This window comes from Felis catus, chromosome A2 (assembly GCF_018350175.1).
Source record: "Felis catus isolate Fca126 chromosome A2, F.catus_Fca126_mat1.0, whole genome shotgun sequence".
NCBI classification, from domain to species: Eukaryota; Metazoa; Chordata; class Mammalia; order Carnivora; family Felidae; genus Felis; species Felis catus.
Genome location: NC_058369.1, coordinates 160,988,054 through 161,011,087, shown reverse-complemented (window position 1 = coordinate 161,011,087; position 23,034 = coordinate 160,988,054). Strand labels below are relative to the sequence as shown.

The following is a 23,034-nucleotide window of genomic DNA, read 5'->3' as shown; positions in this document are numbered from 1 at the left end:
TTCCCCAACCTCATTTTCCATGTTCCAGTTTTTCAGTATTAGATATAACACTTCAAGTGAGGTATAACAGATACTTGCTACAGACTCCTATGATTGGGACACTTGACTGAGGTGATATCAAGAGTATTTTATTTTGTTGTGTATTTTGGTAGCCACACGATACTGATGCCTCAGATTGGGGTTGGGATAAATTATAACAAACTGATTTTTACCTCCTCTTTTGCTCTCAACTCATAACCATTTCTCATGCCCCTTCAGCACCTTTATCTATTTCTGAATGCAGTCTTGAGGGAGTTAATACTGATGAACACGGTCTGAAGTACTCCTAGAATTGGAATGGATCTGCACCCACAGGAAATGCTGTGGGTTGTCTGAGCGGCTTCTAGACTTCAGAGCCTGGATGAAGCATCCTGGGGCAAACCAATGGCAAGATACACCTGCTGTGGAAAATAACCCATCACTAGAACAAAAAAATCCAAGCTGTCATGTGCATGGTATCACATTCCTTCCAGACTTCCTACCCCACAGTGTCCCTGAAAAGCCATCAGTATGTTTATGGAAGCCTAAGAGACAGTCTACGCCCTTGAAAAGAAGGAGGAGGAAGGCTTGGGCAGTGGCCATCCAGATGCCCCGGCCTGACCCTTCAGAAGGCTGCCGTGTTAGTGTCAATGATGGATTTCTCCCAATATTGACTTTGAATTATAAATAGGGTTGGATACTGGCAGCACAAAACCAACATATACATTCAGGAACGAAAAGGTTGCTCTTAACAAGAAAGACTGGCTATTTCATATCACTGTTGTTGTTTTCTCCTTCACCACATTTCTTCATTTCTTTTCCTCTTGTCTTCATTTTCTTTTCAATATTTGTATTTTGCATTGACATGTCTATTTAAAATGTAACAGATTAAATGTGATTACTGTAATGCTTTCTATATTAGAAATAAGCAGTGTGGATAGTCTATACTGGGGATAATTTGAATGGTTAATTGGGACTTGACAGGATCATTCTTAACCATTTTCTTGGGAGGGTTTTCTTTCTCAGGAAGGTTTTCACAAGTTCTCTTTGATTTGAAAATACACACTCTACACCCCACCCTTGTGTCCTAGTGTTACTTTGTTTTCCTTATCAAAGAATCCCCCTCCCTTTGATCAACAGGGGGGTTAGAGGTGCCAATCTCCCCCATCCACCTCCCCACCCCGATCCAAAGTCAAAAACTCACGAATAACTTTTGATTGTCCAAAACCTCAATTACTACTGTTCACTAGAAGCCTTTCTGATAACATAGAGACAGGCATATTGTTTATTTTATGCGTATTATATATTCTCACAATAAAACATGTCAGAGAAAAGAAAATATTCTTAAGAAACTCATGAGGAAGAGGAAATGCACTTATGGAACTGTACTGTATTTATTGAAATAAGTGTGCATAAGTGCACCTGGGCAGTTCAGCGGTGGCATCGTCTTGTACTGTGACTGGACTGGTAGAATGCACAATGGAAACTCACTGCACAATTGGCAAAATGAATGAATGCGACAGATAACTCCAGAAAAATCCATTTTATAATTGACTATTGCATCAAGGCCCTTAGAAAACAGGACAGTTTCCATGCAATGAAGTACACTGACCAAAATATCCCCAAACAATAATGGCAGGAAAGAATACTGCTCATTATTTTCCAGCCCTTGTCCTAGCTATGACGCCTCACTGCTGGTGGAGTTGGGGCTATCTGGATCACGCCGAGTTTAACAGGCTATAAATAATAGATCAAGGCTAGATGCAGCCTAATGGCACCTGCCATAAAACGGGGTATCACAATTGGAAATCTCCTAATGCTCATAATGTCCCTCTTTAATTCATTGGTTATTAGGAAAATAAGAAAATGGATAAAAACCCGCATTATGCACTCATTTCTCTGCCTGTCAATTAAAATTAAAGGAAAAAAGAAGGCAGGATCGGATTGGTGAAATTAAAACGTGTGAAGGGATCAAGGAGACCTCTGAAATCTTCCAGCGGGAGGCATACCATTAAGGCTGCCCACCCCCCCTGGGTTTCTCAGGACCAGCAGGAAGGTCTGGTGCATCCCTGGTACTTAGCAGGGACTCAGACGTGGCTGAACGACTGGATGTACAAATGAATGTTTCTGAGTTGTAAAAGCTCCTGGCATCAGCGATACAGTCATCCGCTTGAAGGAGATCCAATCGCAGATAAGAATGGGCAACCCATCCTCCCTGGTCAAGAGAACCATACATCCAAGGAAGACCCTACGTGTTCTCTACAGGGGCTTGAAGCTTTTCCATCAGCAGGCGATGTACGGGCAAGGGAATGTGGCTTTGGCCATAAGATTACTTTTAAGGATGTTCTTTTTAAATTTGCTTCAAGGCTAGTCTACCAGTCAACCTTGACTCTACACCAACACGAGGGAGAAAAAGTTTTGCAGGGTGTTTTCAGTGACACCAACCATAGTAGAAAGTAGGTCTGTCGGTTTTCTATTGCTGCCATAGCAAATGACCAGAAACCACGGGTCTGAAAACAGCACAGAGCTGTTCTCTTACAGTTCTATAGATTAATACTCCAGCATGAGTCCGACTGGACTAAAATCAAGGTGTTGTCAGGGCTCAGTTTCTTTCTGGAATTTCTGGGGGACAATCCATTTCCCTTGCCTTTTTCAGCGTCTAGACGATACCCACATGCATGGCTCACGGATCCCCTCCTTCATCTGCAAAGATAGCAATCTAGGCTCTCTCTGATCTTCCTTCCATCACCAGATTTCCTTCTCTCCACAGCTGGGAAATGTTCTTCATTTCTAAGTACTCTTTTGATGAGACAGTTCACCAACCTCGCATCTCAAGGTTTTTACCCTTCATCCATCTGCAAAGCTCCTTCTGCCATGTAAGGTAACATGGTAATGGGTTCTGGAAATCAGACCCTGAACATCTTTGGGGACCATTATCCTGCATACAACACACACTGCCTATAGTAGGGGTACACCCTTCTCAGTGATGACAAAGATAGGCAGGAAAGTATTATTATCTGGGTACATCTCCTCTCATTCTCCAAGTGTCCTGTATTTCCATCTCAATCATTTACTTTCTTGCATACAGAGTAAATTATTTCATATTAATATAAGGCATTTAGCTAGCTGAACACAATCAGCATGCTTCCAAAAAATGAATAAACGTATTATACATCATATATAATAATGCCATATGTATATTTAACATATATGTAGATATGTGTAAATGAATATATAAGAACAGATACACGTATTCATATACGCATATTATTAGCATTTTAAGAGCTATCTTGGTGGAATTACATTACTACTCAAATACAAAATCACTTCCCAATTTTCGCTGCCCAGAGTAAAAAGAATATCTTCAAAGAGTCAAGTATGGGCGTCTCTTGTGCATTATGTTTCACGACAAAAGGAAAGTTTACACACAGTAAAAAAAAAAAAAAAATCTCTAAAGAGCTACAGGTTTAAATCAAATTGTAGATAGTTGCTGAGTAGCTAGCGACAGGCACAGAGGATTTATAAACAGGAATGAGGTGTGGCGTTTGGCCTCGTGAGGCTTACAGTTTGAGAGAGGAGACAAATAGTTACAGGTAAGACACAAAATAACGTTATAATAAATTGGCTTTGGGAATGAGCGAGGCAAGCTTTTATTTTTTTAATTTTTTTTAATGTTTGTTTATTTTTGAGACAGAGAGAGACAGAGCATGAACGGGGGAGGGTCAGAGAGAGAGGGAGACACAGAATCTGAAACAGGCTCCAGGCTCTGAGCTGTCAGCACAGAGCCCGACGCGTGGCTCGAACTCACGGACCGTCAGATCACGACCTGAGCCAAGTCGGACGCTTAACCTACTGAGCCACCCAGGTGCCCTTAGGGAGGCAAGCTTTTAAGTAACAGGTTTTGGTTAGATGTTGGGGGGGGGTGTGGGCAAAGTGGGGGAGAGCTCCTTGAGAAATAAGCATGGGAGCTGATCTTCAGTGGTGAGTGATGTTTGCTCCGCAGACACGAGATGGGATATTTTAGGTGTAGGTCACGGGGCCGGCGATGAGGAAGTACACACGTTCTCAGAATGGCCGTGGTGGACAGTGAGGTCAAGCTGGGCGGGTAAGATGGGAAGAGACTCTGGAGATCTCACCTTCTGCCTGGAATGTGAATGTGAATGTGAATGTGACAGCCGGAGCACTGGAAGCCCTACTGGAGCCTGAGGATGTGGTCAAACTCTAAGAACACTAGAGCAGGTTGTTGGGAGGAGTGTGGGCTACTTTTACATAATAGGGAAATAAGCTTTCATCTTGCTTAAAGCTTATTTCTTTATATATATTTTTTTATTACGTGCAGTTCAAGTTAACCAGAAATCGCTGGTTCTTAGCCCTGGCCACACACTCGAAATCCTGGAAGTGTGCAGAATCTGGGATGGCCAGACCTGACCCTCAGAGATTTTGGGTTTGATTACTCCGAGGCAGGGTCTGATGATCAGTAATTTTCAGTGCTTCCTAGGTGGTTCTAGTTTCTATGAAGCCAGACGGTGATAACCACAGTTATAAAGTCGTTGGATGGGGGAGCGTCAAGCTTCGGAATTATTTTGGGAGGTTGCTACAGTACTGCTCTGAGGTCAGGTTTAGAAGTGAGCCGTAGCAAGAGACAAGCTGGAACCACAGAGGGCCAGGCATCTGCGAAAGGCCCAGGAGAGGCGGTAAGGAGGGTGTGATGGTGAGTTTCGAGTGGAATGGATTTCACCTTCCGGAAGGACACAGGGCGAGCAAACAAACGGGCTGTGTCACATGTGGCACCCCCACGACCTGCTTGCCACGGGGCCCCAAAACTGCTTGCCTGGCCCTTCACCTTAAACTGAACGACATGACTTTTGACTTGATCCTTTCTTTACTCATGGTCGATTTTTAGGGAGACCGCAATTTTTTTTTCGTCCCAGAAAATAGAAGAGATCTCCCTCTTTTTAAAGCGTGCCGGGGAGAGGTGATGGAAAATGAACTACACTTTTCTCAGAAAGCCTTCTTGCGTCTTCGTTCTGTTTTTCGCGAGATGGCTAAATAATGTCTTCTGTCGGGAGTCCATTTAGCATTCTGTCGGTGGGGTGCATCTTTCTCTGGAACCTGCAGCGCGCTCCGAACATCTGACAGGCTCACGCCTGATTAATCCCTCTCCCTTTCCTGTCATCAATATTATTTAGGGGCAGTGGTCAAACCATATTGATACTCTGCTGACATCTTCTCCGGTGCCCAATTACCTTTCTGTCATGACACAATCCATGAGGTGACAGGAGGTTCTATGCTGTGCCAAGCAAGTTGGCACCAAAATATCCCTGAGACAGAATATAATGTATCATTTTTATGCTTTCCTCTGGAAATGGGGAGAGGCATTTCCCTACCTCCATCGCTAAGAGGTCTTTCAACTTGTAGGGCTGCTTGGCATCTGGAACTCTCCAGCACCCGCCTACCTGTGCCTCGCTCATATTTCCTACTTCACATCTCAGGGTGAATTCCTAATGAAAGAGCAGAAGCCCTCGCCTGGAGCTCTTAGCCCCGACCCACATATTGAAAAGTAGTTACACTTCCAAACGAGCTTAGCTGCTAGACTTTCGAGGAATATCCTATTTAGATGCAACTTCACGGTGCAGGAAATCTGACCGGTAGACTTCAGAGAGGAAGTAGAAGGACTAAAATCCAGGGGGTCATGAAACGTGTCTGAAATCTGCACTGTGCTGAAATACACTGAAACTCTGGGGCCCAATCAGTTTAAAGTTTCCTTTTTCTGTCTTTGCTTTTTAAAAAAATTTTTAAAAATATTTATTTACATGTGAGAGAGAGAAAGCAAGCGTGGGGGAGGAGCAGAGAGACAGAGACAGAATCCGAAGCAGGATCCAGGCTCCAAGCTGTCAGCACAGAGCCCGATGTGGGGCTCGAACTCAGGAGCAGTGAGATCATGACCTGAGCTGAAGTCGGATGCTCAACTGACTGAGCCACCCAGGTACCCCATCTTTCTTTGTGTTTTTTAAGCAAAGCTTAACTTAAATGAAGAAAGATAGCCTTCATTAGATTAGAAGGTCAGCTCCATTTATGTCTCTAAAAAGGAAACGTATGGGTAACTACCCATTTTAATATTTCATTTCTCACACACACACACACACACACACACACACACACACACACACATTTATTTGAATATTGGCTACTGTTTTGGTTGGTTTCGCGACCAGGACAGCATTACTCATAACTGATACCCATACTATTCATAATATCACATCCTCTAATAGGCAAGAATCAGATGACTGAGAATCAGACGACTGAGAATGTTGTCTCAAGCAGGATCCCAGAAGGATTAACGGCACCAGCATGAGTTTTACAGAATTCAGATCGAGATAAACCGTAGTCTTCTGCAGGTAGGTAAAGGCTAGTGGCCTAGATGTTGTGTTTCACCGTGCTACATGGGAGAGGAGCACTCTCCAGCTTTCCTAGAAACTCACCCCAATACTGGGGACAACAGAATCAAGAATAGAGTAGCTTGTGTGCTGTTATTGAACATTATTCTTCTATCTGCTTTCTTAAGAGTCTGGTTTAATATTGTTTTGTTATGTAATGGGATGCCTGTGAGGGCCCTTACTTTTCCATATAAGATTTGGAAACTACTTTTAGAAATTTTAATCAAACAGGTTAACTATAATCACGGCCAAAAATCCAAAGGGTAAATAAGATGTAGAATGGGATAAAGACAAGACTCCATATCCTTCGTCTACTGGGTTAACTCTTTTTTTTAAGCTTATTTATTTATTTAGAGAGAGAGTGAATGTGGGAGGGGCAGAGAGAGAGGGAGGGACAGAGAGAGAGAGAGAGAGAGAGAGAGAGAGAGAGAGCGCGCATCCCAGGCAGGCTCTGCACTGTCAGTATGGAGCCCAACGAGGGGTTCCAGCTCACCACTGTGAGATAATGACCTAAGTCAGAATCAAGAGCCTGTCACTTACTTAACTGACTGAAACACCCAGGCACCCGCAAAGTAAACCATTAACAAGAGTTAGCACAATGGGGCACCTGGGTGGCTCAGTCAGTTAAGCGTCTGACTCTTGGTTTCGGCTCAGGTCACCATCTCATGGTTCATGAGTTTGAGCCCCACATCGGGCTCTGTGCTGAGTGTGGAGCCTGTTTGGGATTCTTGCTCCTGACCCCGCCCCCCACTCATGCACTCTCTCTCTCTCTCTCTCTCAAAATAAATAAACATTAAAAAAATAGTTTATTTTGTATGGTTTCCAGAACTTGCCTATATGTATATAAGGGTTATGGCTGTATGTGTATTTTTTTACAAAAACAGACTCATATTGTATATTCTTCAGCTTTCTTTTTGTATTTTTACTTTGGCTATTTTTCTATGCAAGTGTTTGTGTATCTACTTCCTTCCTTCCTTCAACAACCCGATAATATAATTACTTAAGATTCTATTGATGGAAATTTCTGTTTGGGTTTGTTTTGTCTTGGCTGCTATAAAAAATGGGGAGAAAAGTACCTACATTTGTTTGCATCTATTTAAGAAACTAAAATGCCATATAGTAAAAGGTTCAAAGAATATCTGTTAAAGGTTTGATAGCAAATTGCCTTTATTTTAATATTTCTTTTTGAGAGAGAGAGAGAGAGACAGACAGACAGACAGAGCATGAGCAGAGGAGGGGCAGAGAGAGGGAGACAGAATCTGAAGCAGGCTCCAGGCTCCGAGTTGTCAGCACAGAGCCCGATGTGGGGCTCAGACCCACGAACCGTAAAATCATCACCTGAGCTGAAGTCGGATACTTAATGGACTTAGCCACCCAGGCGCCCCAGCAAATTGCCTCTATAAGGCGGCTTGTTTGCCACACTCTACACAGAGCATATTTAAAAATTTTTACAGACTTTATGCCTGGCTGCAGAATATCTCAGCATGAGTCTGGAGTTTTCGAATTGTGGTTCTCCCACTTGTTAGCTGTGTGACCTTGGGGAAGTAACTTAACCTCTCTGGGACTTAATTTCCTGATTTGTAAAATGAGCATAAAGTAAGTACCTTAATCGTAGGGTCACTGTAATGTGTCAATGACATGGAACATTGGAGCTCTTGACACTGTCTGACACGTGATTAACATCCCCAAACGTTCACTATCGTGATCTGAGCCACATGGCAAACGAGAACGCACACGCAAGCATTTCACTTTGAGTAAAAGTAAAGACGTTTCATGGAAAGACGCTATCAAAGATGAGATGAAGCTGTTTATAAACGGCGAGAAAATATATAATGATTCCTTTTCAAAACATTCAAAGTACTTAACAGTTGTTGGTAGGAAGCTGAGCCCAATGTTTCTGGTTTTAACGCATTAAAGAGGTTCTGCTGTCTATGTAAAGTTGGTCGTGGCTTATTTCTATTTCTAGCCCAGGAAGACAAGCCAACTCCATTCAGGGCCAATGGAATGGGACACAAGTTAGTATGTACCTGGTCTTTTCTAAGACGGAGGTGGGAACTGCTCCCTGACTGTAACACAGAGACTGTGTTAATAGCTTTTCACCTCCCTCGTTTCCCCCGGCGTATGGGCTCATGTTGGCCCGCACACAGTTACCCAGAAATTCTCCAAGTGCAACGAGAAAAGGGCAGTGAAGCAATGACTAGCACGCCTTCACTGGTAATTCCATTTTTGGCATTGCTAATTTCAGATGTGATGAGTGAGCTCATTGAGTCGGGCGGCAAGAGACCACGGATTACCCAGTGGTGGGCACTTAGCTGAGACCAAGGCTCACTTAATTAGGGTTCTGGCACGGTAGGTGGGAATATTTACTGTTGCTGAGAATAGTAAATCATAAATGTTAAATTACGTTCAGTCTCAGAAATAACTGTGCAAAACTTCTCACGGCACAGATAATCAGGCAATCATGGAGATGGTGAGAGTTCTCATAGGTCATCATAGCTTTGCTACGAGGCCCACTTGTGTCCTGAGCTATAATCTCATTTATCCCAGCTTCATTTTTGTGTATTTTTCTCTAATAAATAAGAATAAATGCTTAATCTAAGTTTTAGAGTTCCTCTAGAAAAAAAAAAGGAACATAAGACATGTACTCTGTTTGGTTAAACTTTAAGTTTAAAATTCACATACGGCTAGTTAGACACTAAATTCATAAATCATTAAAAAGATGGAAAAACAATGTGAGTAGTCTTCCTTGATCGTGATATTATAGGAAAACATTGAACCGGAAGTTTGGAAATCTGGGCCTTGGCCTTTGCTCTGTTTCTCATTTCTAATATAATTTTTGGAAACTTATTTAAATTTTCCTGGGCCCCAATTTATGCAACTGTAAATTTGTTAACAACTTTAGCTAGGGTTGCATTCAACATTCAAATAGTAAAAATAATATGTCCTACTCTAATGTTTAAAATAAATGTGTATTTATTTTGGGGGGGGGAAGAGAGAGAGAGAAAGGGAAAGAAAGAAAGAGAGAGAGAGAGAGAGAGAGAGAGAGAGAGAGAGAGAGAGAGACAGGGCATGAGTAGGGGAGAGGCAGAGAAAGAGGGAGACACAGAATCCAAAGCAGGCTCCAGGCTCCGAGCTGTCAGCACAGAGCCCGACACAGGGCTCGAACCCATGAACCGCGAGAACCTGACCTGAGCTGAAGTCAGACGCTTAACTGAATGAGCCACCCAGGCGCCCCTCTAAAGATTCATTTGGAATCATGAAGACTTGCACTGAAAATTATATAATTAAGAATTGCAAATAGCTATGTATCCCATATTATACAATTTACAGAATGTTTTCATATCCTATAATCCGTTTACTCGCACAGAAGTCTGCCAATCAAGATTTATTTTTATTATACAGACAACAAATCTGTGTTTCAGAGTGGTTGAAAGCTTCCCTCAGAAGTGTCAAATCTATGTCATTTGTAAAGCATCCACATAGCAAGGCCTTTGCCAGGTGCTGGTGAATTCAAAGACCAACAAGACATCACCAAAAGCTTTCTTTCTCGTGCTAAATAGGGAAGATCCTTTTAATAGCTATTTATGGTGAACATATTCATTATATATTTCAGTTTTCTCAAGAGATAGTGCTTCTGTTAAAGGGGACATCAGACAAGTTTCACAGAAGCAAAGGGGTGGGGTGTCTGGGGCCCCGAGAAACTGTCAACGGTTACGATCCGATCACGTCTTGCCAGAGCAATGTGTGTGAGTGCCGTCGAATAGGTCTGTCTGCGATGAGTCTGCTCATCTTTGATCTGAATTCGGGTATGTTCTTGGAAATGATTTCAGACGCAAAGACATTTCTCTGAAGTCTCTATTTCTTACCGGCCATCCCATTAACGGCACCTCTCTGGATTTAGACATGATGCTATGCTGGCACCTCCAACTTAATACTTTCCAAGCGGAACTCACCATCTACTGGCTCAAAGCTTTATTTCTTAGCCTGATGCATGGCCCTGCTTCCACTCCATTTCCAGGTGCCCAAGGGGGAGCCTACCCACATTCCTCCCCTCCTTCTCACAGAGGCCTAACTATCAAATTTGCTAGACACGTCACAACATCTCATACACTTTCCTCCTTTGTGGCTGTGCCTTCGTTTCACCTTAAGCCCTTGATGTCTTTCAAGGACTGTTGTGACATCCCCCTCCCCCTCCGCCTGCTCCATCAAGCCTACCTCCACAGGGCTCATCACTGGGAAATCCAGACTCCCACCCTGCCCCGCAAAGAACGGAAGTGCCAATGTCGTACTGCCCACATGCTTAGCGTTACTGTGGCTCCTCTTGTCCACACTGCATTCCAAATCTACTGTGCGGATGCTTGCTCAAACTGCTTCTCCTCCAAGACGATCTTGCGAGGATGAGTGTGCCCAGCAAACTCTTTCTTCTCTCTCAAGCATCCTTCTTCTTGTGAGCACCTTACTAACCGCTCCCTCTACTCCCTCAGTCAGACTTAAATTTTCTTCCACTGGTTTTGGTGTATCCTGTAATACCTTTATCAGAGCACTGATTGTATTATGTTGCCTGTTTCTGTGGATTTTTTTTCCTCCAACTGGTTTTTGAGCTCTTTCAGGACAAGGTGCAAGTTCTATTTACCATTGTATCCCTAGCACTCATCAGGATGTCTGACAAAAATGAATTTCACTTGGCTATATGCACAAGATTTCCCTCTTTCTGAATATGTCAGCTGTCTTCCGTGGTAGGATGAAACCTCCGCATTGCTAGACACTGAGCCACCCAGGACAATGCTCCCACTTCTCCTTCTTGGAGAGGACACAGTCAGCTTCTCGAAGGGCCTGGGATTCAACGTTGAACTGACTAATGAATCCGAGTCTATGGAACTTGCTTAAGGACACACACACCAGTAACAAGCGACAACAAGAACATAGGTCAAGGCAGGGATTCTTGTCCTTGTCATTCAGTGTTTTATCCCCAGTACCTGGTACATAAGATGTTCAATCAATATCTGTTGAGTGATGGTAGACTGACTTAATGAATGAAAAGTCAACTTCAGAGCCCTGCCTTTGGCTTCTGTTCTCCTGACTTCCAGTCTTTGTGGAGTGTGTGAATGTGTGTGTAGAGACAACTTCCGAAAAAATAAACTTAAAAATTGAGTATCATGCTTTTCTCTTTACAATAAACCACGATCAAAGAGTAATGGTAGCTACTTGCACATGCACGCATATGCACACACATGCACGTGCACACGCAATTCTAAAACACTGAAATATACAGCCTTGCTAATTCATTTCATTTGCTGAGAGAAAATCTGGAAAATAGGTAGACGCCCTACCTAGAAATCATATAAGTTTACAATTAGAATTAGTTTTCAGTTAACCGGTAGAATGAACTTGTCTTGTAAATTGTCTTTCTAAGTAGTGTGAACCAGAAGCAGACGGAAGTAACCTGTGGTTGTTCTTGGGAAAATTCGGAGCCCTGCTCTCTGCTGCTGGCCGGGGGCAGGAGAGGAGCACAGAGGGTCCTCCCCGCTTCTGAAATTGTGAGAAGCAGGTGTGTGATGTGTATTTCTGGGGAAAGATGTACTTGGGTTTACAGACTTTCACCTAAGTTCCGGGGCCTCTGTTTTGCACACGGAATGACAGCTGATTTTATCTTTATCTGTTACAGATGCAGACCCAGCCATTCACTGTGAAGCCGAACAAAAGCCAGGAGAGGGACGGAAGAAACCCAAGATGGATCTTTCCTGAACTTGATCTGTATCAGAGTTATAAACAGTTCAGGGCACGAAGAAACAGTGGATGGGCAAACACTGTTGCTCAAGATAGAGCAAAGAATGAGGTTCTCCTTTCCCTTCCCCCTCCTCTTTTTCTCTCAGGCAGCTTCTCAAAGCAAACATTGCAGGAGGTGGAAGGAGACCATTTACCGGGGACTCTCTCACACGCCTGCCCATGGGCTCCCTGCCCACGGCCATTCCCTCTGTTGTTACTAAGCACGTTTCATAATGTAAAGCACCATCTTCTACATGGCTCATTATTCTTCTCTCTGAATAAAATGGGAACGCACCAATTTTGTGCCTGTTTATTTCTGAACGCACCCGCTGTAATGCTGACCTCTTTCTGCTTTTATGTTTTTTGGTGCGTTCCTGACATTTGTCACCTGGGTTACTTCCCAGACACTGCTACCCTATTGTCCTATTATTTCAGCAATTTTCAAATGGTCTCTTCTACCGAATCTCTCTGACCTGAAGGCCCGTGGGGAGGGGAGCATGCACTCACCACTGCTTGTAATCCGCATCGCAGTTACAGTAGTACTTTGGGTCTGTGCAGTTTCGCTCTATGCCGCACGCACACTTCTGGATCCCGGGCCCGGAGCCGCCCCAGTAGTAATGCTTCTCGTTGGCCTTGCCGACCCACCAGGTGTAAGGACTTCCATCTATGAGAAAAGGAAACAGCACAGTCAGGTAGATGAGGCACACCCGCTTTAATGCCACATGCACACCCTCGCACCCAGAGGTACCATCGCGGTCCGGTAGACCGAACATCACTTTACCCTCTTTAAAAGTAAACGTGTTTCAATAATAGGAATATTTAATAAAAAATCATGATGGGCAATGGTAAGTTTCCCCACCAGAATGTGCACCTCCTTCCCTGGAAGACACTTTGACCTTGAAGCTTCAGGAACTTAGGTGCCCGCCAGTGCTGGCCATATGGGACACTCCTGATGAAGGCATATAGACCGTGCACTGATTCTGTAAATTACAGCCGAGCTCACGACTAGCCGCGGTCTTCTGTGACATGAGAGTCTGGGGGATCACCGACTATTAGAGCCAGATGACCTTCATTGTGTCTTAAGGTGATCTCCTTATTTTGCAGGTAAGGAAACTGAGGTCTAGAGAGGCGAAGTGACTCTTTCAATCACACCGCGGATCTGCTCCCAAACCAGAAGTGTGACACTGTATCTCACAAGATATTGTACAACACTCTTACGTAATACACTTTCCTTTTTGTTATTTGGCCTAATATGCACTCATGTATTCATTCATTTATCCACTCATCAAACAGTGCTTGAGTTTCCACTGCATGTCAAACACTCTAAGAAACTTGGCAGCATGATGGAGGTAAAGATTGAGTTTAACAAGATTTATGACACACGGGAGCCTGAATGAGAGAAAAGAGGTCATGAAGAAAAGTTTCCCGGAGAAGGTCAAGTATTTGAGCTATGTGTTGAAGGCTGGATGGGCATTACTCGGGTGAATAAGGATGTAAGAGAGGTAAAGGCTTGTAGGAAGAGGGAGCAGAATGTAAAAAGACAGAGAGGTAAAGTTCTATATGGAAAAAAATATATAGAAATGTGTAGGTAGAATATGGTAGAATAAGGCTGAAAGGGTAGCAGGGGTAGGTAGTAATAGATGGGAGATGAGGGCATATCACAAAAAATCTTTGTCTAAATAAGAAGTTACTTTGCACTGGCTTATTCTTGCTTTTCAGTGTTTATTTCCTCCCAACTTAAAGAGATTGAACTTCGTCCTGTAAGTCATGGGAGCCAATTAAAGGATTTTAAGCAGGGAATTTTCATAATCAAATCTGTATCTCAAAGATCTATAGTAAGGTGAAAGATTTCCAAGGGATAAAGTCAGGGAGGCCAGAGGTGATGCTCCCACGTTAATACAGAAGAGAAATAATAAAATAGTAGTGGAAACAGAGAGGAAGAGAAAATAGGAAGAGATTAGCAAAGTATAATTGGTGTAGGACTGTTGGGATTAGGGTGGCAGAGAGGACAGGAAGAAGGTGTTGTGGAATAATCCCAGGCTTCTGGCTTGGGTGATGCGTTTCACCAAGATAATGGGGGAGGAAGATGAGAAGCTTAGGGAATGTGTTGAAGAAAGGGTGATGGACTTGATACATAAAACAGGCGATTGGATGTAGAAGTCTGGGTCTCAGGAGCATTATTGGGCTGCAGGTCCCATTTTAGGAACCATGAGGGTAAATGAGCAAATACTGGTAGCAGGAGAGATGCAGTTGGAATCTTTTAGATCATAAGAACACTTGGAGAAGAGAAAGAGGCAGATGGCCATGGTGGAAGTCACGAAAGGGAGCAGTCAGAGAGGGTGGAGGGAAAAAAACCAAAGAACTTCGAAAAGGCAGTGTGGTCTGAATTGTCAGATTTCAGAGCAAAGTCCATGAAGATGGGAATCTTAACTTTTTCTTTTAGTTTGACAGCTCAGCGCTCACAGGAGACTTTGTTGAGGGGAGTTTCAGGTGAATGATGGCAAGAAGAAGCTAGGCAGCAACAGACAGCGGAGGGAACAAAATGGGAGAAGGGGAGGTCCTAAGAAGAGCTTCTCCTGCAGAAAGCTGGGAGGGAATGGAACCTACTGGGGGCAGTGTCAGCCAGGAAGCCGAGAAGGCCGGTCAAAGTCTGCAGGTATATGGCTGGAATTCCAATTATAATAACTCAACCACCCTTTCAGGACCCTAGGTATGCACTTGCCCCAGTACCTGTGTGATTGCTCAGAAATGAAAATGAGGCAAGAGCCATACTGGAATGGCATAAAAACTGCTGCAGTTCTGTCTTTTTTTTTTTAAGGTAGATTATTTATTTTTATTTTATTATGGAAGTATAGTTGACATACAACATTATATTAGTTTCAGGTGTACAATCTAGTGATTCGATCATTCTATACATTACTCAGTGCTCATCATTGTTAGAGCAGTCCCCATCTGTCACCACACACATTATTACGATATTTATCAACTGTATTCCCTCTGCTGTATTCTTCATCCCCGTGACTTATTTATTTTATAACTCAAAGTCTGTACCTCTTAATCTCCTTCACCCATTTCACCCATCTTCCACCCCTCCTCCCTTCTGGCAATCACCAGTGTGTTCTTTGTATTTATGAGTCTGGCTTTTTGCTTGTTCATTTGTTTTGTTTTTTAGAATCCACACGTAAGTGAGATCATATGGTATTTGTCTTTCTCTGACTTATTTCATTTAGCATAATACCCTTTAGGTTTATCCATGTTCATGTAAATGGCAAGATCTCACTCTTTTTATGGCTGAGTAATAGTCGATCACACACACACACACACACACATACACACAGACACACACCATCTTCTTTATCCATTCATCTATCAATGGACACTGGGTTGCTTCTATATCTTGGCTATGGTTAATAATACAATAAACATAGGGCTGCATATATCTTTTCAAGTTAGTGTTTTTGTATTCTTCGCATAAAACCCAGTGGGAGAATTACTGGATCGTATGGTAGTTCTATTTTTCATTTTTTAAGGAACTTCCATACTATTTTCCACAATGGTTGCACTAATTTACATTCCCACCAATAGCTTACGAGGGTTTCCTTTGTCCACATCCTTGCCAACACTAGGTATTTCTTGTCATTTTGATAATAGCCATCTGACTGGTAGGAGGTGATATCTCCTTATGTTTTTTTCTTTACTTTTTTAAATGTTTATTCACTTTTGAGAGAGAGAGAGAGAGAGAGACAGAGTGCAAGCAGGGGAGGTGCAGCCAGAGAGGGAGACGGGGAATCTGAAGCAGGCTCCAGGCTCTGAGCTGTCAGCACAGACAGCTCGGACAGCCCAACTCAGGGCTCCAACTCACGAGCCATGTGATCATTACCTGAGCTGAAGTTGGATGCTTAACCAACTGAGCCACCCAGGCGCCCCTCCTTGTGGTTTTGATCTGCATTTCCCTGGTGATGAGTGATGCTGACCTTCTCTTCATTGGTCCTCTGGATGTCTTCTTCCAAAAATATCCTATTCACATCCTCTGCCCATTTTTTTTATCAGATTACTTATTTATTGTTATTTTGGTGTTCAGTTGTATAATTTCTTTATATTTTTGGGATATTAACACCTTATTGGATATATCATCTGTAAATATCTTCTCCCAGTCAGTAGGTTGATTTTTCATTTTGTTGATGGTTTCCTCTGCTTTGCAAAAGCTTTTCATTTTGGTCTAGTCCGAACAGCTTATTTTTACTTTTATTTCCCTTTCCTGAAGAGATCTATCCACAAATATGTTGCTAACGCTGATGCCTAACGGGTTAGTGCCTATGTCTTCTTTTACTAGTTTTATGGTTTCATGTGTCACATTTAGGTCTTTAATTCGTTTTGAGTTTATTTTTGTGTATGGTGTAAGAAAGTGGTCCAGTTTCATTCTTTTGCATATAGCTGTCCAGTTTCCCCAAAACCTTTTATTAAAGAGGCTGTCTTTTCCCCATTGTATATTCTTGCCTTTTTTGTGGTAAATTAATTGCCCATATAAGTATGGGTTTATTTCTGGGCTCTTGATCCTTTTCAATTGATCTATGTTTTTTTGTTTTGTTTTGTTTTGTTTTTTCCAGTAACACCTGTCTTGATTACTATAGCTTTATAAAGTATCTTAAAATTTGGGATTGTGATACCTCCAGTTTTGTTGTTCTTTCTCAAGATTGCTTTGGCTACCTGGGTCTTTTGTGGTACCACACAAACTCTAGGATTACTTGTTCCAGTTCTGTGAAAAATGTTACTGGCTTTTTGATAAGAGATTGCACTGAATCACTGAATCTGTAGATTGTTTTGGGTAGTATGAACATTAGTTCTTCTAATCCATGAGAATGGGATATCTTTCCCTTTGTTTGAGTCATCTTCAATTTCTTTCATTAATGTCTTTAGTTTTAGAGTTTAAGTCTTTCAACTCCTTGGTTAGATTTGTTGCTAGGTATATTGATCTTTTTGGTGCAACTGTAAATGGGATTGTTTGTAAGGTGGGCAATTTAAAGCAATGAAACTCTCCTGGGAGGTTCAGCCTTGATGTAATAAATGAGCAAATGCACTGAACTTGGAAAAGAGTTAGACAAATATTCTAATTCATACAAATTTCTAGATTTTTCGGTTGTGTTGACTTAATTTGGAAAAGTTATTATTTTTCCCTTTGCAAGATCATTTGTGGCATATGAATTTTCAAAAAGGTATTTGACTTGATCTGGTAAATAGTAGAGAGAGATTCCAGTATCCTGTTATGGAGGGCAAAAGAAGCCAGCTCTCTGAGATGAGGTCCATGCCGAAACCCTATCTTTTCCTATCTGAGCCATGTCCCAGCATACAGGGAGCTGTGTTTTCTTTCTACCTTCAAGGTGGCTTTGTTTGTTTGTTTGGTTTTGTTTTTGCTCCTCCCTTCTCTCTCCATTACAGTAAAGAGTAAAGCATGGAAATTCAGATGCTTCCCAATGTTGCAACCATGACCAATAATAAACTCTTTTCGTGATGCAGTCAAGAGTTTCAAAAAACAAGGCTTGAAAAATTCCACTTATGGAAATTATAAAATCTGAGCCAGACCATCTGGCCAGTAAGCTGAACAAGGTCTCTGTTGATTCTATCTCTAGGCCATGTTACAGGGAGAGAGCAAAGGTGGACAGTACCATGCTGACCTTGCAAATGCCCCTGGGGCCTTCCAGATCACAACTTGATCCCCGAAATGTAGAAGCATGACCTAGACTGGTTATCACATTTATTTATCACACTGAATCTCTCCAAGGTAACCTAATACTAAATTCTTTCCTTCAAAGGAAATTTGGGTTATTACCATTGTTTGGGGAATGAGGAGGTGCCAACCCACCTGACAGAGGAGAGGAAACAAACCAGATACCTATAGAACTGGGGTTAATGGACTCTCTGGCAGGAAACTCCTTCACCCTCCCTGTCATTCAAATAGCCCTTGGAAGAGCATATATCTAAAACCTCAGCTCAATTTCAAATAATTTCTTCCAACAACTAGTAGAACAACCTAACACTGTTATATTTTCATTATAGACATCATGATAAAATGCATGAACGAGAGAAGTTGAATGTGGCTCAGTATTCTTTATAGAAATCAGAACATTGTCAGGAAAAGGAACAAGATCATTATCAGCCTCTCCTTTAGCAGGAGATTCTGAGAAATGTGTGGTAGGGGAAATAGAAGAGAGAGTCTTCTGATTCCTGGAGGCAGGGAGTGTGGAGAAGCACCTGGAGAGGGCACTTCATTGTCAAGTTGTTTGGGCAGTGGGTGTTCCAGCGGGAGGCCTAAGCTCTGTGTGGAATCCAGGCTCTGAACTAATCTCACATGGCCGACCTTCACTTCCTGTACGGAGGGACTCTTATTAGACACCAGGGTGGGATCCGGGGTGGGGGGGGGGTGATTCTGAACTGACATTTCCTCTGGTCAGTGCAAGGAGGTGACACTCTAGTGACCAGGTGAGAGTAGCCCAAGTTCCCAGCTCTCCCCCCAAACTTCACCTCTGTGTCAAGTTACAGACGGCCTTAGATGGCTACCGTTCCCAGTTAAGGTGGGACAAAATCAATGTTATTTCGTAGTCCTTCCGAGGAAAATAAATTAAGCACAGTACAACATGTTTAACTAGCTGTTTTCACGTGTGCCACGGACAGCAGAACGCCAGTAAGGAACACAGATTCCAGGGAAAAAGCAAATTGTACCCTTTGTTCTTAGCACTGGCACATGTGGCTAAATCAAATCACTGTAACTAAAATAAATTATTAATTTGGCATCTATTTTATATTCAACAAGAAAATGGTTCAATTTTCATTGAACAAAGAATTGCCTTATTCTAGTGCTATGCTAATAAGGTGCTACTTTTTGCTTTATAAGTCATTATTTACTGTTAATTGGCTCAGGGGGAAAGCAGTTAAAGATGATAAAGACGGAAAGACTTTAAAAAGACAAGAATACGAAGTGGTTAGAAGAGAAAGAATTTAATTACCCAGCGCCGAGAGTTCAAGAACTTCTCTAATCTCAAAATAGACCAGGTTTTTGTTAACTGTATTCAGTAGGTGTAACCACCGGCACAAGATTAGTAACGATGGCCCATATTCAAAGTTAACTAGAAGCTGAATTATCAAAGTAAGGGACATTGTATTAAAACAACCAGATACAGATTGAATTACATAGAATCACTACACTGTTTGTACTCAAGATCAAGTTTCATTATGCTGAAGGGTTTATTATTGTTTGGATGACTAACTGGGGAAGGAAGAAGGAGGGAGGACTTGAAGAAACCAAGAGATCTCTCTAATTTTCTCCACTAACAAGGTGTTTCAGAAACCCAAGGGCAAGTGCATGGGGACCTCTTGAGGAAAACGTGGTACGTCTGTGTGATTTTCACAATGTGTTCTTCGACACTTCCGGGCTACACGAAGTACCTTAATGGTCTGCTTAAATAAACATTATCCTGGCACACTCTTACGGTAAGACTGAGTAGGGTCACTGGGACATTTAATTAGCTCCGTATCATCCACTTCTAGAAGATATTAAAAACAATGCCACAGGGCTTTATTGTCTCTAAAATGAAAACTTAAGAAGTGTCTTTTTAGCCTGGTGAAATCTCGTTTTATTTTACCTACTACGATCTATTTATCTACAACTTCCGTTAGGGAATCACAGGGGGCTTTTTAGGGGAGGAACTAGAACAGATACAACCGCGGCAGACACCCACCTTCGGCGCTCAGCTCCACGCCCCCTGCTGGCAGTTCCCCTCACCGTTCCCTCTGTTTGGCAGCATCCTGGCTCTTTGAAGCCCCCTATCGCGCAGGATCCAATTTCTAAAGAAGTGACTCTCGCTCTGAAAAATCCCCCGTTTTCTCCTCCCTTCTGTCTTTACCAAACCACCACTGATTCTTTTTCCCTCCGCTTCACTGGTCAGTTTCAGCTGACCACTCTGATCTGACCACAGTGCTCCACACCATGCCACAAATAGTGAGAATAGGCGTACTAAATAAAGATATCTTTTAAAAAAAATTTTTAGAGATGTTTTTATGTATTTTTGAGACAGAAGGAGAGCATGAGCAGGGAGGGGCAGAGAGAAAAGGAGACACAGAATCGGAAGCGGGCTCCAGGCTCTGAGCTGCCAGCACAGAGCCCGACACGGGGCTCGACCTCATCAACCGTGAGATCATGACCTGAGCTGAAGTCGGACGCCTAACCGACTGAGCCCCCCAGGCGCCCCAAGATATCTTTAATTGGTGTAATTCTAGACTGTGTGCACACAGCAGTTGGTACCTGCGAGAATCTTCCCTGCAACGCAAACATGCTAGAGAACAAGGAAGGTAAAACCTTACAGGAAGCTGTCGGCCGGGCTGGAGCAAAGAGGAGTTTCAGAGGTGCTGTAGCCACTACAGAGCCCGCTGGACAATCTGGAAGATCGAGCAGGCCAGATCCCCCTTTTCCTTCAGCATGAGATGGGCACAATCCAAGGGTTGCAAAGCCCTAAAGCTAGTGCCGAGTCACCTTGCCCCCAGGAACTGGAAGAGGGGACAGGCCATCCGTCCTAGAGTTCTCTGGCCTAAATAGAGCCAGCCTCTCTTCTTCCACATGTAGAGTCTGTCCCCATGCAATGACTTCTAGGAGCCAGACGATGGCAGCCCAAGTCTCAGCATCCCCATGGAAAGATGAGGGCTGGGAGGCCAAGTCATGGAGCGACTGCTGCTGTGTTTTCTTGCCTCTGGCAGGACATTAATACAGAGAAGGGTTTCCAATTTACCTAAGAGGAGATCCACCTGGGGCTCTTGTCGACCCTCTAGATTCCCCGGCCTACAAAATAAGATCTATAGAATAAGAATCTCAGAGGAAAATCTTAGGGCTCGGTCACTAGAACCTTGATGATCCTTATCGTCAGATAGGTCTGCCACACAACTGACCTGAGATGATGACAGCGTGCATTAGTTCACAGAATACTGAGAGGCTCAGTGCCCAAGTGCCATTGGAGTACTAGTCTGGGACTTTATTTTCCAGCAAAGATATGAAAAGTGTTTATTGCAGTAATATCTCCATTTACAATTCCCAGTAATTTTTTTCAGAATAACGTGCTCATTGCAACCTTTCTTTTTCACTCTATTCTTAGTAGCTATTTGTCACCTCTCTAAGAGACAACATTTGGTACCTATAATATTATTCGAGAGGAGGAACACGGCCTTCCACAGTGGCTCCCACCTTCTCAAGCTGATTCCAGATGTAAAGCTTGTGTCACAACAATCCAGAGTTTTTTCCGTTTCACAACCACGACCCTGAGTCCTAAGGACTGTGTTTTACTATTCAGAGTAAGAACCTTAAAAATAAAGGTAGGCATCAGACATGCTGGCATTCTCATAGATACAAAGGTCTATCACCTCAAGCTGTCTCTCCGTTTTGTAAAAACATTAACCTGGATAACAACATTCCCTTTTGTTTCCTGGCCGTCTGATTCCATGTTATTCTCTGTTAATATAAAGATCAAATGGAGAATGAATCCAAAAAAGTCCCATGGAGTTCATACTGCAGACAGTGTGGTGCAGTTGGGAAAACGCATAATTTTGAAGTTTTAATAAAAACATTCAATATGGTAGTTAAAGGTGAGCATTTCTCTCTCTCTGATTGAGTGTCACTAAACTCATTTGATTAGGGATGAACAGAAATGAATGTAGCTGATTAGCCTTACGGTGCATCTTTCAGGATTATGTTGGATCCTTCTATATTTTATTAATTTGAATAGGGACCAAATATAGAAATGGAGAATTGAAGTTCAGATCAAAATGGACCTTAGCTGAAATGTTAGTTAATTAAAAATTAATTTTACTGCATAATATTTAAATTTATTTTATTGAACCAAACTTAATAGATTTCAATCAAGGACTGATTCCACCGAGCAGAATTTGATTGAATTGAATCAAATCACTTTGAATCCCATTCAAATGAATTAGATTTTATTAATGTGAATGGAATTGAAGTGAGAGATCAGATGGGGGTTTATTATTCTGAGCAGTATTAAAGAGAACAGACTGAACCAACTCCTCTACGTTAACTTGGCCTCAGTTTCCATAGAGGTCATGGCGTTTGTGGCTCCCTCAATCGCTCTGGCTAATTCCTTTGTACCATGGCCCCGGGAACAAATGTGATTAGTAATACCAAAGTGATCAGATACAACTACGTGCTGTTTGTAGGATTTAATAATACACTTTTCTAGTCTTTTTCACTAGAAAAGCCCTTGACCAATTATTTAAAATATTTCTTTTTCACTAGAAAAGCCCTTGACTACTTATTTAAAATATTTCTTTTTCTCTTTATAGAACAAATGAAGAGGGTATAAAATTGGATGTCAGAGATAATTTGCTTGAGTACTGGCTGCTTCTTTTATTTTCCATTTAAAACTGCATTTATTTGTTAAAACATGTCTTACCCCAGCCCATCATTTAAACAGAAGTAGTTGATATCTTGTGCCTTGACTTTTATTGATAGATAGATAATGGATGCACCTTGGCTTGATTTATATTTAAAAGAGGAAGGTAACTTTTTAAATTAGTAGCAAAATATTGTTTTGCAGTTGAAATGGCATGCTCCACATTCAATAAGCACCTTTTCAGTGCTGGAGAGACAATTTAGGGAATAGGAGTGAAAACCTGGTTCCTAAGCTTTGGAGTTAGCGGAAAGATGTTTATGTTCCATAATTTACAATGATAAAAGTTTTATACCTTGATATCTAATGGGGCATACACATAATAAAATGGGGGGTGGGGGGGTACACATTGGATGTCATAGGAGTGG

The 23,034-nt window shown here is 42.3% G+C and overlaps 1 protein-coding gene across 5 annotated transcripts in view; it reads right to left on the bottom strand.

The window, feature by feature from the left end:
• CNTNAP2 (contactin associated protein 2) overlaps window positions 1-23,034 on the bottom strand; it is a 1,965,211-nt gene that overhangs the window by 418,401 nt on the left and 1,523,776 nt on the right. For all 5 annotated transcript variants that reach the window (XM_045053282.1, XM_045053281.1, XM_023250688.2 and 2 more), the window contains one exon: window positions 12,729-12,885. In XM_045053282.1, the coding sequence (XP_044909217.1) occupies window positions 12,729-12,885 (157 nt within the window). The remainder of the gene's footprint in view (window positions 1-12,728; window positions 12,886-23,034) is intronic.